We start from the raw sequence: 15747 nt of genomic DNA, 5'->3' as shown, positions 1-15747 counted from the left end.
GTGAGAGCTTCACTTCTTACTATCTTATATGGATGCCTTTGATATCTTTTTCTTGCCTGATTGCTATGGCAAGTACTTTCAGTACTAATTAAAAGAAGTAGTGAGAGGGGAAACCTTGTCTTAATCTCACTGAAATTAAGATTTTAATTGCTTTAAATCTATGGATTTCTTTTAGTAGAATGTATATCTTCTATACTTACTGAAATATAATTAAAATTTCTTCAAGAATTTCAGCACAATTACATAGATTTTTACACATCCTTTATAAATTCAGAAATTAAAGTTAGATACTTGAAGGAGAAACCTCATGCCCCAGTCCAGGGAATTGGAAAGCCATCAATCTGGAAGCAAACACTAATACAGGAAATAATCCACACACTGTTAAGGGGAAAAGACAGGTTCAGGAACTTCCACAACCAAGCCTTCCACTCCTCAGAAGTAGATAGATCAGTTGTGGAAAAAACAAAACTGCAAGCAGTTATTCTCTGAGACCCGGGGTTTTATTGGGAAGCCAAGACCACTCCCTGGGGTGAAGAATAGGAAGGGTAACAACTAAACCATAGGATGTTTCAATTCAGAGGTGTTTCCATCCAGTCATTGCCAAACACCAACAAAAGCATTTATACTGAATAGGCTACAGACTGGCTATACCAACAGATGCTTACCAGTAGTTTATGAAAAAATATTGTTCTAGTTCATTTGTCACATTTCAAAAATAATATGCCTCAAGAAGCAAGTAGATTTTTGGTTTTATTATCTTTGTCAAATTTATCTAAAACTCCTTAGTGACAATTTGGTTTTCATTTTTTTGGGGGGGCATACCCTGACCCTCAGGCTCTGTGCTCAGAAATCGCTCCTAGCTTGGGGGGACCATATGGGACACTGGAGGATCAAACTGTGGTCAGTCCTAAACGAGCGCTTGCAAGGCAGACACCTCACCTCTAGCACCACCATTCCAGCCCCTGCTTAGTGACAATTTGGAATGAAACAAAACTTTCTCAGTTTGCTCTAGTTTATCTTATTTTCACCAAGCAAAAAGTTAAAATATATATTAGGTATTTGTGGCTTCTTGTAAATAATCTTGTTTCTCTCTCTCTCTCTCTCTTATTTTTTTTTTGTGAAGGATTGTTCAAGTTTAGAAGAATATAACATTGCTGCTGCACTACTCCCTTTGACCAGTGCTTTTTATAGGGTAAGTGCTATTGGTCTACATATAAACTTATTACATTTTATATCACTGTATTCAGTTTAGTTTATAGTATAACAATACAGATTCTATCCCTTTCGTAAGACATTAGTGACTATATAATATTTCTTATATATTATATGTATAAAATTTAATCTATACTGCTAAATCATTCAAGATAGAACCCTATGCATTCCATCCTCACTTTAAAACACCTGGAATTGTATTATATATTTATTTCTTAGCATTTTTTTCTCTATCACAGAGTATAAATTTCAGGATGCTATAATAGTAGCTTATTCACCTCCATATCCAAATATCTCTAAGTCAATATTTGTATAATGAAAGAATGAACAAACTAAGTCATTGGGAAAAAAAATAGAGCTTAATTCATTGGTAATTTATATGACACTTGTGAAATTTTCTGGATCTTTCAGAATTTTATTCTTTATTACATGCTTTTTTATGTTATCTTTTGTATATTTTATATATAGGTTTCATGCATATTTTTAAGATGTGTCTTTATAAAAAGATATTTTTTTTAATTTTTTTTTTATTTAAACACCTTGATTACATACATGATTGTGTTTGGGTTTCAGTCATAAAAGGAACACCACCCATCACCAGTGCAACATTCCCATCACCCAAGTCCCAAATCTCCCTCCTCCCCACCCAACCCCCGCCTGTACCCTAAACAGGCTCTACATTTCCCTCATACATTCTCAATATTAGGACAGTTCAAAATGTAGTTATTTCTCTAACTAAACTCATCACTCTTTGTGGTGAGCTTCCTGAGGTGAGCTGGAACTTCCAGCTCTTTTCTCTTTTGTGTCTGAAAATTATTATTACAAGGGTGTCTTTCATTTTTCTTAAAACCCATAGATGAGTGAGACCATTCTGCGTTTTTCTCTCTCTCTCTGACTTATTTCACTCAGCATAATAGATTCCATGTACATCCATGTATAGGAAAATTTCATGACTTCATCTCTCCTGACAGCTGCATAATATTCCATTGTGTATATGTACCACAGTTTCTTTAGCCATTCATCTGTTGAAGGGCATCTTGGTTGTTTCCAGAGTCTTGCTATGGTAAATAGAGCTGCAATGAATATAGGTGTAAGGAAGGGGTTTTTGTATTGTATTTTTGTGTTCCTAGGGTATATTCCTAGGAGTGGTATAGCTGGATCGTATGGGAGCTCGATTTCCAGTTTTTGGAGGAATCTCCATATCGCTTTCCATAAAGGTTGAACTAGACAGCATTCCCACCAGCAGTGGATAAGAGTTCCTTTCTCTCCACATCCCCGCCAACACTGTTTATTCTCATTCTTTGTGATGTGTGCCATTCTCTGGGGTGTGAGGTGGTATCTCATCGTTGTTTTGATTTGCATCTCCCTGATGATTAGTGATGTGGAACATTTTTTCATGTGTCTTTTGGCCATTTGTATTTCTTCTTTGTCAAAGTGTCTGTTCATTTCTTCTCCCCATTTTTTGATGGGGTTAGATGTTTTTTTCTTGTAAAGTTCTGTCAGTGCCTTGTATATTTTGGAGATTAGCCCCTTATCTGATGGGTATTGGGTGAATAGTTTCTCCCACTCAGTGGGTGGCTCTTGTATCCTGGGCACTATTTCCTTTGAGGTGCAGAAGCTTCTCAGCTTAATATATTCCCATCTGTTAATCTCTGCTTTCACTTGCTTGGAGAGTGCAGTTTCCTCCTTGAAGATGCCTGTAATGTCCTGGAGTGTTTTGCCTATGTGCTGTTCTATATATCTTATGGTTTTGGGGCTGATATCGAGGTCTTTAATCCATTTGGATTTTACCTTTGTACATGATGTTAGCTGGGGGTCTAAGTTTAATTTTTTGCAAGTGGCTATCCAATTGTGCCAACACCACTTGTTGAAGAGGCTTTCCCTGCTCCATTTAGGATTTCCTGCTCCTTTATCAAAAATTAGATGGTTGTATTTCTGGGGAACATTTTCTGAGTATTCAAGCCTATTCCACTGATCTGAGGACCTATCCTTATTCCAATACCATGCTGTTTTGATAACTGTTGCTTTGTAGTACAGTTTAAAGTTGGGAAAAGTAATTCCTCCCATATTCTTTTTCCCAATGATTGCTTTAGCTATTCGAGGGTGTTTATTGTTCCAAATGAATTTCAAAAGTGTCTGATCCACTTCTTTGAAGAATGTCATGGGTATCTTTAGAGGGATGGCATTAAATCTGTATAATGCCTTGGGGAGTATTGCCATTTTGATGATGTTAATCCTGCCAATCCATGAGCAGGGTATGTGTTTCCATTTCCGTGTGTCCTCTCTTATTTCTTGGAGCAGAGTTTTATAGTTTTCTTTGTATAGGTCCTTCACATATTTAGTCAAGTTGATTCCAAGATATTTGAGTTTGTGTGGTACTATTGTGAATGGGGTTGTTTTCTTAATGTCCATTTCATCCTTATTACTATTGGTATATAGAAAGGCCATTGATTTTTGTGTGTTAATTTTGTAGCCTGCCACCTTGCTATATGAGTCTATTGTTTCTAGAAGCTTTTTGATAGAGTCTTTAGGGTTTTCTAAGTAGAGTATCATGTCATCTGCAAACAGTGAGAGCTTGACTTCTTCCTTTCCTATCTGGATTCCCTTGATATCCTTTTCTTGCCTAATCGCTATAGCAAGTACTTCCAGTGCTATGTTGAATAGGAGTGGTGAGAGAGGACAGCCTTGTCTTGTGCCAGAATTTAGAGGGAAGGCTTTCAGTTTTTCTCCATTGAGGATAATATTTGCCACTGGCTTGTGGTAGATGGCCTTCACTATATTGAGAAAGGTTCCCTCCATTCCCATCTTGCTGAGAGTTTTGATCAAGAATGGGTGTTGGACCTTATCAAATGCTTTCTCTGCATCTATTGATATGATCATGTGGTTTTTATTTTTCTTGTTATTGATGTTGTGTATTATGTTGATAGATTTACGGATGTTAAACCAGCCTTGCATTCCTGGGATGAAACCTACTTGATCGTAGTGGATGATCTTCTTAACGAGGCATTGAATCCTATTTGCCAGGATTTTGTTGAGGATCTTTGCATCTGCATTCATCAGTGATATTGGTCTGTAATTTTCTTTTTTGGTAGCGTCTCTGTCTGGTTTAGGTATCAAGGTGATGTTGGCTTCATAAAAGCTATTTGGAAGTGTTTCTGTTTGTTCAATTTCATGAAAGAGTCTTGCCAAGATTGGCAGTAGTTCCTCTTGGAAAGTTTGATAGAATTCATTAGTGAATCCATCTGGACCTGGGCTTTTGTTTTTCGGCAGACATTTGATTACTGTTTTAATTTCATCAATGGTGATGGGGGTGTTTATATATGCTACATCCTCTTCCTTCAACCGTGGAAGATTATAAGAGTCCAAGAATTTATCCATTTCTTCCAGGTTCTCATTTTTAGTGGCGTAGAGTTTTTCAAAGTAGTTTCTGATTACCCTTTGAATCTCTGTCATATCAGTAGTGATCTCTCCTTTTTCATTCCTGATACGAGTTATCAAGTTTCTCTCTCTCTCTTTCTTTGTTAGGTTTGCCAGTGGTCTATCAATCTTGTTTATTTTTTCAAAGAACCAACTTCTGCTTTCGTTGATCTTTCGGATTGTTTTTTGAGTTTCCACTTCGTTGATTTCTGCTCTCAGCTTTGTTATTTCCTTCTGTCTTCCTATTCTTGGGTCCTTTTGTTGAGCATTTTCTAGTTCTATTAGCTGTGTCATTAAGCTACTCAGGTAAGCTCCTTCTTCCTTCCTGATGTGTGCTTGCAAAGCTATAAATTTTCCTCTCAGTACTGCTTTTGCTGTGTCCCATAAGTTCTGAGAGTTTGTGTCTTTATTGTCATTTGTTTCCAGGAACCTTTTGATTTCCTCCTTGATTTCATCTCGGACCCACTGGTTATTGAGCATGAGGCTGTTTAACTTCCAGGTGTTAAAGTGTTTCTTCTGAGTCCCTTTGGAGTTCACAAATAATTTCAGAGCCTTGTGGTCAGCGAAGGTAGCCTGCAAAATTTCTATCCTCTTGATCTTATGGAGGTATGTTTTATGTGCCAGCATGTAGTCTATCCTGGAGAATGTCCCATGTACATTGGAGAAGAATGTGTATCCAGGTTTCTGGGGATGGAGTGTCCTATATATATCCACTAGGCCTCTTTCTTCCATTTCTCTCCTCAGGTCTAGTATATTCTTGTTGGGTTTCAGTCTGGTTGACCTGTCCAGTGTTGACAAAGCCGTGTTAAGGTCCCCCACAATTATTGTGTTGTTGTTGATATTATTTTTCAGATTTGTCAACAGTTGTATTAAATATTTTGCTGGCCCCTCATTCGGTGCATATATGTTTAGGAGAGTGAATTCTTCCTGCTCTACGTACCCCTTGATTAATATAAAATGTCCGTCTTTGTCCCTTACAACCTTCCTGAGTATAAAGTTTGCATTATCTGATATTAGTATGGCCACTCCAGCTTTTTTATGGGTGTTGTTTGCTTGGATAACTTTTCTCCAGCCTTTTATTTTGAGTCTATGTTTGTTCTGACTATTCAGGTGCGTTTCTTGTAGGCAGCAGAAGGTTGGATTGAGTTTTTTGATCCATTTAGCCACTCTGTGTCTCTTAACTGGTGCATTTAGTCCATTGACGTTGAGAAAAAGAATTGTCCTGGGATTTAACGCCATCTTTATTTCAAAATTTGGTGTGTCTTTTGGTAGTCTTGTCTTAGATTAGGTCTTTCAGTTTTTCTCTTAAGACTGGTTTTGTGTCTGTGAAGTTTCTGAGCTGTTTTTTGTCTGTGAAACCATGTATTCTTCCATCAAACCGGAAAGTGAGTTTTGCTGGGTATAGTATTCTGGGTGAAGCATTCATTTCATTCAGTCTTGTCACAATATCCCACCACTGCTTTCTGGCATTGAGCGTTTCTGGTGACAGGTCTGCTGTAAATCTCAGGGAAGCTTGCTTGAACATGATTTCCCCTTTTGATCTTGCTGTTTTCAGAATTCTGTCTCTATCTGTGGGATTTGTCATTGTGACTAGGATGTGTCTTGGGGTGGTTTTTCTGGGGTCTCTTTTGGTTGGTACTCTTCGGGCATGCAGGATTTGATCACATATATTCTTTAGCTCTGGAAGTTTCTCTTTAATGATGTTCTTGACCATTGATTCTTCCTGGAAATTTTCTTCCTGGGTCTCTGGGACTCCAATGATTCTTAAGTTGTTTCTGTTGATCTTATCATAGACTTCTATTTTCGTCTGTTCCCATTCTTTGACTAATTTTTCCATTGTCTGCTCATTTGCTTTAAGTTTTTTGTCCAATCTCTCCTGCTGTATGGAATTGTTATGTATCTCATCTTCCACAGCACCAAGTCTATTCTCAGCTTCTGATACCCTGTCCCAGAGCTTATCCATTTTGTCATTCACTTCGTTTACTGACTTTTTCAGTCCTGTTAGTTGACATGTTATTTCAGTTTGGAGTTTTGTCATTTCTGCCTTCATATTTTCTTGGTTCTTATTAGTGTTCTGTTCAACTCGATCCATGGTTTCTTGGAGTCTGTTGAGCACCTTCCATATTGCTAGTCTAAAGTCCTTATCTGAGAGGTTGATTAGTTGTTCAGTCATTATCTGGTCCTCAGAATTGTCATCTTCATTCTCTATGTCTGATGCTGGCCTGCGTTGTTTCCCCATTGTCACACTTGTATTGTGGGTTTTTCTACGTGTTGTGGTGGTATTCATTGTCTATATGATGTAGGCAGCACACTCCTCTGGCTCCTCCCTTTCTGGATGGGCTGACTTGCCTCTAAGGGAGGGGAGTCCTCCGTGGATGAAGCCTCACACTGAGTCAAATCTTAGGCCCGAGCATGCAACAGAGAAGACAGTCCAGAGAGAAATGTTTGCTTCTGTGATATAGCGCCGTTCTTAGTGTGATTTTTCCTTCTTGTTGCAATGGTGTTCTTTCCTTAGAAAGAGTGCACGGCCGCGTAGCGAAGCGGAGCGGCCGTGCTCCTCTGAGCCTCTTTTTGCCCCACTCGCAAGAGTTTCATGCAAGAGGACAGTAGACAGACATAGACAGGTCACACTCACAGTCTTTCACAGCTGAGCCCCACTGGGCCGGTGTACTTTCGCGGCTTTTCCCCGCCTGGTGTCACACACAGGGAGCCCATAAAAAGATATTTAAGGGTTGTTTTGGTTTTGGCAAACAAATCTAGGAAAGAAATAATTCTTCTTTTCTTTTGGCTTGTAAATAATAAAATGGACATACTCTGAGTAGTGCATTTAATACATCCTTAGGAAATATGCAAAAGGAAAAAGCAATCATGATAACTCACATATTTTATGAAATCCAGGACTTCTGTCTTAATCTATTTCAGGTTTCAAGAGTGTAAGTCAGGAGAGTTTGGTAAATATTACAGTATCTGTTTAAGTAAAAACTTAGCACCAGAACAACTCATCCTGGTAGAATCCCAGCAGTGAAATGATCACCTTCGCTGAGGACAATATTTTTGTATTCTTTATGTTTATTTGGTATGGGTTTATTTTGCAGGGGTGATTCTTTCGTTTTGGTTTTTGGACCACAGCTGGTTGTGCTCAGGACTTACTCCTGGCTCTCTACTCAGGGAACCATATGAGGATTTGTGGATTGAACCAGGCTTGATAGCATGCAAGGCAAACACACCAATTGTTGTATTATCACTCCTGCCCCAGGAATGTCATCGATATTTCTAACTAATTAGGCCTCACTCCCTTCTTGTACCTAGTAAGTGCTCTAAAATACAGTGGGTACTTACTGAGTACAAATCCAAGAGTAACTTCTGAGCATTACCAGGTGTGACACCAAAACAAAAACAGAAAGAAAAAAAACGAACTTCTAATGAGTTTAAGATAATTTTTGATTTTCAGTGATGTTCTTTGAAACTTATGTAACAACACAATGCAATACGACTTCTTGAATTAAAAAAAAAAAAAAAAGTAAATACTGGAGAGAATGTAAATTACTTGTCTTGCATGTAGTCAATCCCAAGTCAAACCCTGGCATTACATATGATCAACTGAGCACCAACAAAAATTACTCCTGAGCAGAGAGCCAGGACTAGCTTTAACACCATCAAATATGGTCAAAAAAAACAATTATGTAAAAATAAAATATTGAGTAATTTTCTAGTGATAGCAATCTTACTTTCTCATTTTAGCAATGAGCTTGTATCACACTATCATAAATCATAATGCTTTCTCCTACATCATTCATATCACAGATAAAAATAACTCAAATAATCCTTGAGAGTATCCTAGAAGATGTCACAATATGACAGATTTGATTATTTCTTTAAAATGTGTCTCTTGCTGCTGACACTTAAGATCCCAAGAGTGCTCACATTTTCTGCTTTGGTAGCCACTCTAGTGTATGTTTCTTTTGAGAGGAAAGAGAAATATCCTACTTAGTTTAAAATGCAAGAACCTAAAATATTATGGACCCACATACACTTTTTACTTTATTGGCTAAGATAAGTCCTACTTGGGGTTGAAATATAGCAGTTAAGTTGTTTTTCTTGACCACAATTGATCCAAGTCCAATTCTCAGCATCCCAAGTCCCACCAGGAGTGATCTTGAGCACAGAAGCAGCAGGAAGCAAAAAGAGAGGAAGAGAAAAAGAAAGAGTGGAGTCTTCAACTTAAGAGCAGTACTTAGGCTCTCATGGTTAGTAAAAAGAATTAGATCTCTTAAAAACTTTAATTTTAGTGCATAAAAATGTAATTTATATGTAGAGCAAACAATACCTCTGACAAAGAACTAATATCCAAGATATATATAAGGAACTCACAAAATTTAACACCACCAAATATCAAAGTAAACCTATTAAAAATAAGGAGGCTGGAGCAATAGTTCAGTAGATAAGGCAGGAGGCTGGAGCAATAGTTCAGTAGATAGGGCACTTGCCTTGCACATGGCCAATATTGTTTGAATCCCCAGATTTAGTTGGTCCGCCAATCACTGTGATGCTAATTCATAAGTACATAACATAAACCCTGAGTATCACCAATATGGTCCAAAAGCAAAACAAAGAAGGATAAGAGTTGATCAACCTGGGGCCAGAGAGATAATATAAGAGGTAAGTTATTTGCCTTGCATATGTCTAACCCTGGTTTTATTCTCCAGTACCACATATAGTCTCCAAACACCCCAAGGGCCATTCTGAGCACTAGCCAAGAGTAAACCCTGAGCACTGCCAGATAGGCTCAAAAAAAAGGAGAGGGGGGCCGGGCGGTGGCGCTGGAGGTAAGGTAAGCCTTACCTGCGCTAGCCTAGGAGACGGACCAAGGTTCGATCCCCCGGCGTCCCATATGGTCCCCCAAGCCAGGAGCGACTTCTGAGCGCATAGCCAGGAGTAACCCCTGAGCGTCACCGGGTGTGGCCCAAAAACCAAAAAAAAAAAAAAAAAAAAAAAAAAGGAGAGGGGGAAGTTGAGCAATCACCACCAAAATTAAATATTCAGGTAGCCAACAGGCATATGAAAATATATTCATTATCATAGGAATTCAAATCAAAAGGACAGTGATATGTATGTGAGAATTTTTTATCTAAAAAAATCCAGAAACACATGAAGGCAATGATGTGGAGAAAAAGGAATTCTATACACTGTTTATAATGTAAATTTGTTTAGCCTCTGAGCACTGAACCAGGAATAGCCCCTGAGATGGCTGCATAAAGTCCAAACACGTTTCCAACATATGCTATATGTGACTGAGCAATTCTAATCTTATATACATATTCAAAGAACAGAAAAATAATAATAGAAAAAAGATATATGCAAGTCCATGTTCATTTCCATACTGTTTACAGTAGCCAGAATCTGGAAATAAGCAAGTGCCCAATGGCAGACATGGATAAAGATATGGTATATGAAATACTACTCAGCTATAAAATAAAGATAAATTCTTGTCTTTTGGGACATAGATGGAATGTAGAGGTGGTAATGCTAGTGAAATAAATGAGGAGAGGTGCTGGAGAGGTAGCGTGGAGGTAAGGCAAAGTTTGCCTTGCATGCAGAAGGATGGTGGTTCGAATCCCGGCATCCCATATGGTCCCCCGAGCCTGCCAGGAGCGATTTCTGAGCGTAGAGCCTGAGCGCTGCAGGGTGTGACCCAAAAATCAAAAAAAAAAAAAAAGAAGTGAGGAGAGATGGTGAATAGCAAAAAGTCATGATATAAATGTTTCTCAAATGTTTCTAATACTTGATTATGTTTAGTAATCAGAATTCACCATGAAATAAAAATGTTATTCACAAAAGATGTCAAGATCAAAAAATATAAGCTATATTCAAAAATTTATTTTAAGTCTCAGAAAAGTTTCATATTTAATATATTAATATTGTATATGATGTAAAGAATATAGTGTTATTAACATATACCTTTAGGGATGATGGGAGGAAAAAAATGTGCCCAGCCCCATAAATACAATAAGAACTTGAGCTGATTTCAGTAGAATTGAGTTAACTCTGAGCTATTCTTTGTTGAATGCCAGATTCCTTTCATGATTGGTTCAGGTTATAAATTTTTTCTGGTGAAAAGTTGACTATGCTCAGTGTGATCAAATCTTCACCCACTTCTCTATAACTCCTTTTATTGGCCATATCGGAATGTTGCTTTATAGTTCAAGCACAGTGATTCGTAAATAAAATATGTTATGGGAATTTTTAATTATACTTTAAAATAGAAATCAGTTAAGCTTTTGTCTAATATTATATTTTTGTTTTGTTTTGCTTTACTTTGGATTGGGGGGGGGGAATTTGGAGTCGAGTCCGGCTGTGCCCAAGGTTTATTTTTGCTCCGCTCTCAGAGATCACTCCTAGAAGTTCTCAGGAGAGACTCCAGTAGTGGGTATTAGATCTGAGTGAGTTGCATGCAAGGCAAAAAGCCTTACCTGATATACTGTCTCTCCATCCCCTAATATTACCTTTTTTTTTTGGAGGGGGGGGTTGGGTTTTTGGGTCACACTCAGCAGCGCTCAGGGGCTACTCCTGGCTCTATGCTCAGAGATAGCCCCTGGCAGGCTTGAGGGACCACGTGGGATGCCGGGATTCGAACCACCGTCCTTCTGCATGCAAGACAAATGCGCTACCTCTATGTACCTTTCTGACCCCATATTATCTTTTTTTAAAATAACTAATAAGTATAATAGTCTCAGAGAAGGAGTAAGCTCTGTGCCTCCTTTAGGGAACCTAAAGTATCTTTCTTGTTATCACCATGTCAGTTGCAGACCATCATAAACATATTGTCTGGAACGAAAAAGCTAGAATCTCTGTTGAGGCCCTTATGTTACAGAGAGACCTGTGTTCTTTCTCTCGGTTTGTGTCCACTGACTGTTCTTGAAGGCAGGGATTTGACATTTAAGTTACCTCCCACTTCACTTTTGATCTTGCAATAGTGAGAGGTGGAAATAAATACAATTTGAATTTAAACTAAAGACAGTTAATGAATCACAGCTAATTGAATGCAGCCCCTTTTCATTCTTTAAAGGGAGTGGGTGGTAAAAAAAAAAAAAAGAGACTTCTTATAACATTTTTTGCAGTTGGCTCTGATTATGATATATACTTAGAGATAAACAAGTTGTATATGTTCCTCCTTTTTTGTAATTACTTTATACATATATATGTGTATATATACATATATATGCATATACATAGAGTCCCCTGATAACTGCCAGAGTGATCCCTGAACACAGATATCCCACACATTGGATTTTTTTTTTTATTTTAAGAAAGTCTTTTTCTGGAGCTGGAGAGATAGCACAACAACAAGGCGTTTGCCTTGCATGAAGAAGGATGGTGGTTTGAATCCTGGCATCCCATATGGTCCCCGGAGCCCACCAGGGGCGATTTCTGAGTGTAGAGCCAGGAGTAACTGCTGCGGACGTGCTGCGTCCCTAAGCAAGACCTTAGTGGGGTCCATAAATCCTCACTGGGAGAAGTGGGTACACGAAGCAGACGAATATGAAATATGAAATAATGATACCACACGCAGTATGTGTGGGGTCAACACATTTCTGGCAAGAGTGCAACAAATTTAATCTTCAGGCAAGGGAGTATATAAAGGGAAAAAGAGACAGTCATAACATGAAAGGAATGCAATGTACATTGTTTAGAACAAATACACATAGCTTTAGGTGTTTTTGTAACCTTAGAATAGAATAGGTTTCAGTTAGGAGTTAGGATAAAAGGAAGACTAAATTCTTACATGTCAAAGAAGTTCCTGGCCCTACGTGTCATTACTGATGTAAATTAAGGGATAGCAGGAATCCTGGTTTACTCCTGATAACAAATAGTCTAAACCTGAGGGAAAATAGTATTCTAGCTAGGAGCTAAGACCCACTTCCTATGATCTGGTAATAGAAAGAGAATAACACTAAAGAAAGGGGTATAGAATTATACCTAGTAAAATAACCTAATTCTACACTGACCAAACCTGTTTGTAAGCAGGTATTCAAAGTGACAGGGAAAGTCCCTGAGACAGAAATCATTCTGCTGTTATGCTCAAAGGCAGGGAGAGAAGACCATTGTCTTGAAGATGCTATGTTTTGACTTGGCCTTCCAAAGTAAAAAAAAGCTGACAGAAAGAAAGGTAGCTGGCTGGACTTCGAGTTGCAAATAGACTAAGCCAGCAGGTAACTTCTAGCAGTTTTCTTTGGTACTGAAATTCCTATAATGACTGCAGGATAGCTAAGGCCAAATTTCTGTAGTATAGCAGAAATGAATTAAAGGGAAAATGTTATGTCACTACCATGTAAGAAGTATGACAGAAATATCGCCAGTGATCCACGCAAGGGGCAATGATTGAGTTCTCCAACGGGCCTTCTGGCAGATATTTCTTGGGAGGAAAATTAGGCAGTGCACCAGGAAAGCCAAAAGCCACGTCTGGTGCGTGCTTCCTAAATAAATGGCGACATACCTTTACGGGTAGTGACAAGTAACCCCTTAGTGCTGCCAGGTGTGACCCAAAAACAAAAATAAAAGTCTATTTCTAAGGGCAGAACACAGAAAATCTACACTTTTATCTCTTCTGAAAAGGGAGCTACAGGACATGAGTCTGGTGACATGAGAAATCAATTGTCATGACACAGGGCCATTATGGTAAACAAGAGAAAGCTCATAGGTCCTGTATTCAAGAGAGGATGTGAACCTATATATTTTCTATCCTCAAAGGACAATGATAGATCCTCCACTGAATACCAGTTTGAACTCTAAACAGTACCAAACTTTTTCTCTGGGAGTATTTCAGGAATGAGAGATATATATTTTTTTTGGTCATTTTTTTGTTTGTTTGTTTTTAGGCCACACCCAGTGATGCTCAGGGGTATTCATTGCATCTTCAACAGATGCCCTCAGCTGTTGTTTTTCTGAGAATGTTTTTTATCAACTCCCTCAGACATTAAAGATAACCTTGCAGAGTAGTGGATTCTTGGTCAGATGTTCTTTTTGTTCAAACAGGGTTTGTTTGGGGTTTTTTTCCTAGTTTTTGTTGTTGTTTTGGTTTGGTTTTGGTTCAAACATGGTGGTTCTCAGGGTTTGTTTCTGGTTCTGAGTTCAGGATCACTCCTGATGGGGTTCAAGGGACCATATAGAGCAGTGGTCCTCAAACTATGGCCCGCGGGCCACATATTGTATTTGTATCTGCTTTGTTTCTTCATTGCAAAATAAGATATATGCAGTGTGCATAAGAATTCGTTCATAAGTTTTGTTTTTACTATAGTCAGACCCTCCAAAGGTCTGAGGAACAGTGAACTGGCCCCCTGTTTAAAAAGTTTGAGGACCCCTGATATAGAGCTGACTCAGGTCAGCTGCATGCAAGGCAAATACCCTACCTGCTATACAATCTTTCGTCCCTGTCATTCAACACTTATATTTTTTATTGATTTTTTTATTTTTAATTATGAGAACAAGGATGCAAAGAAAGAGGACAAGGTAAAGTTACAGTGGAAGGACAATCACCCATAACATAATTCTCAGAAGTCCCCTTGCTGATATCTTAACTTTGAAATTTCAGCCAAAGAACATTAAGATAAATAAGACAGAATCCATGTACAATTACTTTGCCCCTCAAGTCCCCAGATTGTAACACATTATAATATTTCTTAACAGCACACAAGGCAATCTAAAGCCATAAAGCATACGTAACTCCTTAAACATTACAGGCATAGTATTTTTTTACATTTCCATATACTTGCATATTAGCTTAAGTTAACCTCAAATTTTAAGTGAGTTCTTTTTAAGGATTAGAGTCAAAGGAGCATAGTAAAAATAGTGTTAGAGTGGCAATTGTTGTTTGCATAGGCCCACCAAAATATGAGGGACATGGAAAGAAATAACCTTGGCCTAAATACAAAGAGACCCGACCCCTGAAGTTTCCTGGCACAAGACCAACTCTAGGCTCCAGGCAAGCTAGATCGTCCAATCCAAGACACTATCTGTAGTGCCAACACACTTTTATTTTTCACACAGTCTCTGTTGTTGGTATCATGTTTCTGTATTAAAGATCCTGGAATCTTCATATCCTACAATGAAGTCAGGATGTAGAGCGTCCTCTCGTTTCACCTCACAATCAAAGGGCAATGCAGGGAGCCCTGTCCTGTAAGCAGGTCATTGTTGTTGTTGTTAAGTCTTCTCAGTGTTAAGGGAAGTCTCTTTTGAGCAGGTCGATGTCTGAGCAGTGTAGGGTCTTCCGTGGTAGAGGATTGGTTCCAGGTGATGTTATAGACCAGCCTGGATGTTTCGTGGATGGCTTCCCTGGTTCAGGGGTGAATGGAAAATGCCCTTTCTTCAGAGGTCTGTGCCAGGTCGTTATGTCAATATTCAGGGTCAACACTTATATTTTACCATTCTTGCTTATAGATAAAACTGACGTGTCTCAGTTTGTCTTCCTTGTATCTCTTGCTACTTTAAGAAATTTCTCTTTCCACTCCTCCTCCCCCCGCTTTCTCTCTTGTCCTTTGCATTATGATTATAGTGTATTGGTAGTGTTCTCTTTGGTTTTATTTTAGTTAGCACTTTTTGGACTTCCTACATAAGCCTTCCTCCTCCTGTTGGGGAAGTTCTCGACTATAATTTCTTCACCATCTTTTTGTCATCATTCTTTTTCTTCTTTTATCTTTTCTCTCCTGGAATTTCTGTGATACTGGATTTTTTTTCCTCTTAACTTTGTCAGAAATATTTCTTAAATTCTTTTCACTTTAAAAATCCCTTTTATATTACTACTTCTCTATTGATGATGTTTGCCTTGTCTTCAAAGTCACTGATTTGATTTAGCTTCTTCCATTCTGCTTCTGAGTTTTATACTCTATTCTTTTCCTCTTTCATTTTTATCTAGAGGAGTTCTTCGCACAAATCTTTTTTTCCAGCTTGATTTTTCCAGTGAATCACTGAGTAAAAAGAAATATTGCTTTAATTCTATACTCTGGGTTTCTGGCTCAAGTAGTATGTGTCATCACTGGGAAAGTGCTTTTCTTTTCCAATGTGGAAGACACTTTGTAAAGTTTGGCCTGTATTTACCATAGTGCACAGTACATAAAAAGTATA

At 38.3% G+C, this 15747-nt stretch overlaps 1 protein-coding gene across 2 annotated transcripts in view; it reads left to right on the top strand.

The window, feature by feature from the left end:
• SBF2 (SET binding factor 2) overlaps positions 1-15747 on the top strand; it is a 394504-nt gene that overhangs the window by 254066 nt on the left and 124691 nt on the right. For both annotated transcript variants that reach the window (XM_049780980.1, XM_049780981.1), the window contains exon 17: positions 1124-1192. In XM_049780980.1, coding sequence (XP_049636937.1) covers positions 1124-1192 — 69 coding nt within the window. The remainder of the gene's footprint in view (positions 1-1123; positions 1193-15747) is intronic.

Source organism: Suncus etruscus, chromosome 9 (assembly GCF_024139225.1).
Source record: "Suncus etruscus isolate mSunEtr1 chromosome 9, mSunEtr1.pri.cur, whole genome shotgun sequence".
In the NCBI taxonomy this organism is placed as follows: Eukaryota; Metazoa; Chordata; class Mammalia; order Eulipotyphla; family Soricidae; genus Suncus; species Suncus etruscus.
The sequence above is the reverse complement of the archived record's forward strand: the minus strand, read 5'-3'. Positions and strand labels throughout refer to the sequence as shown.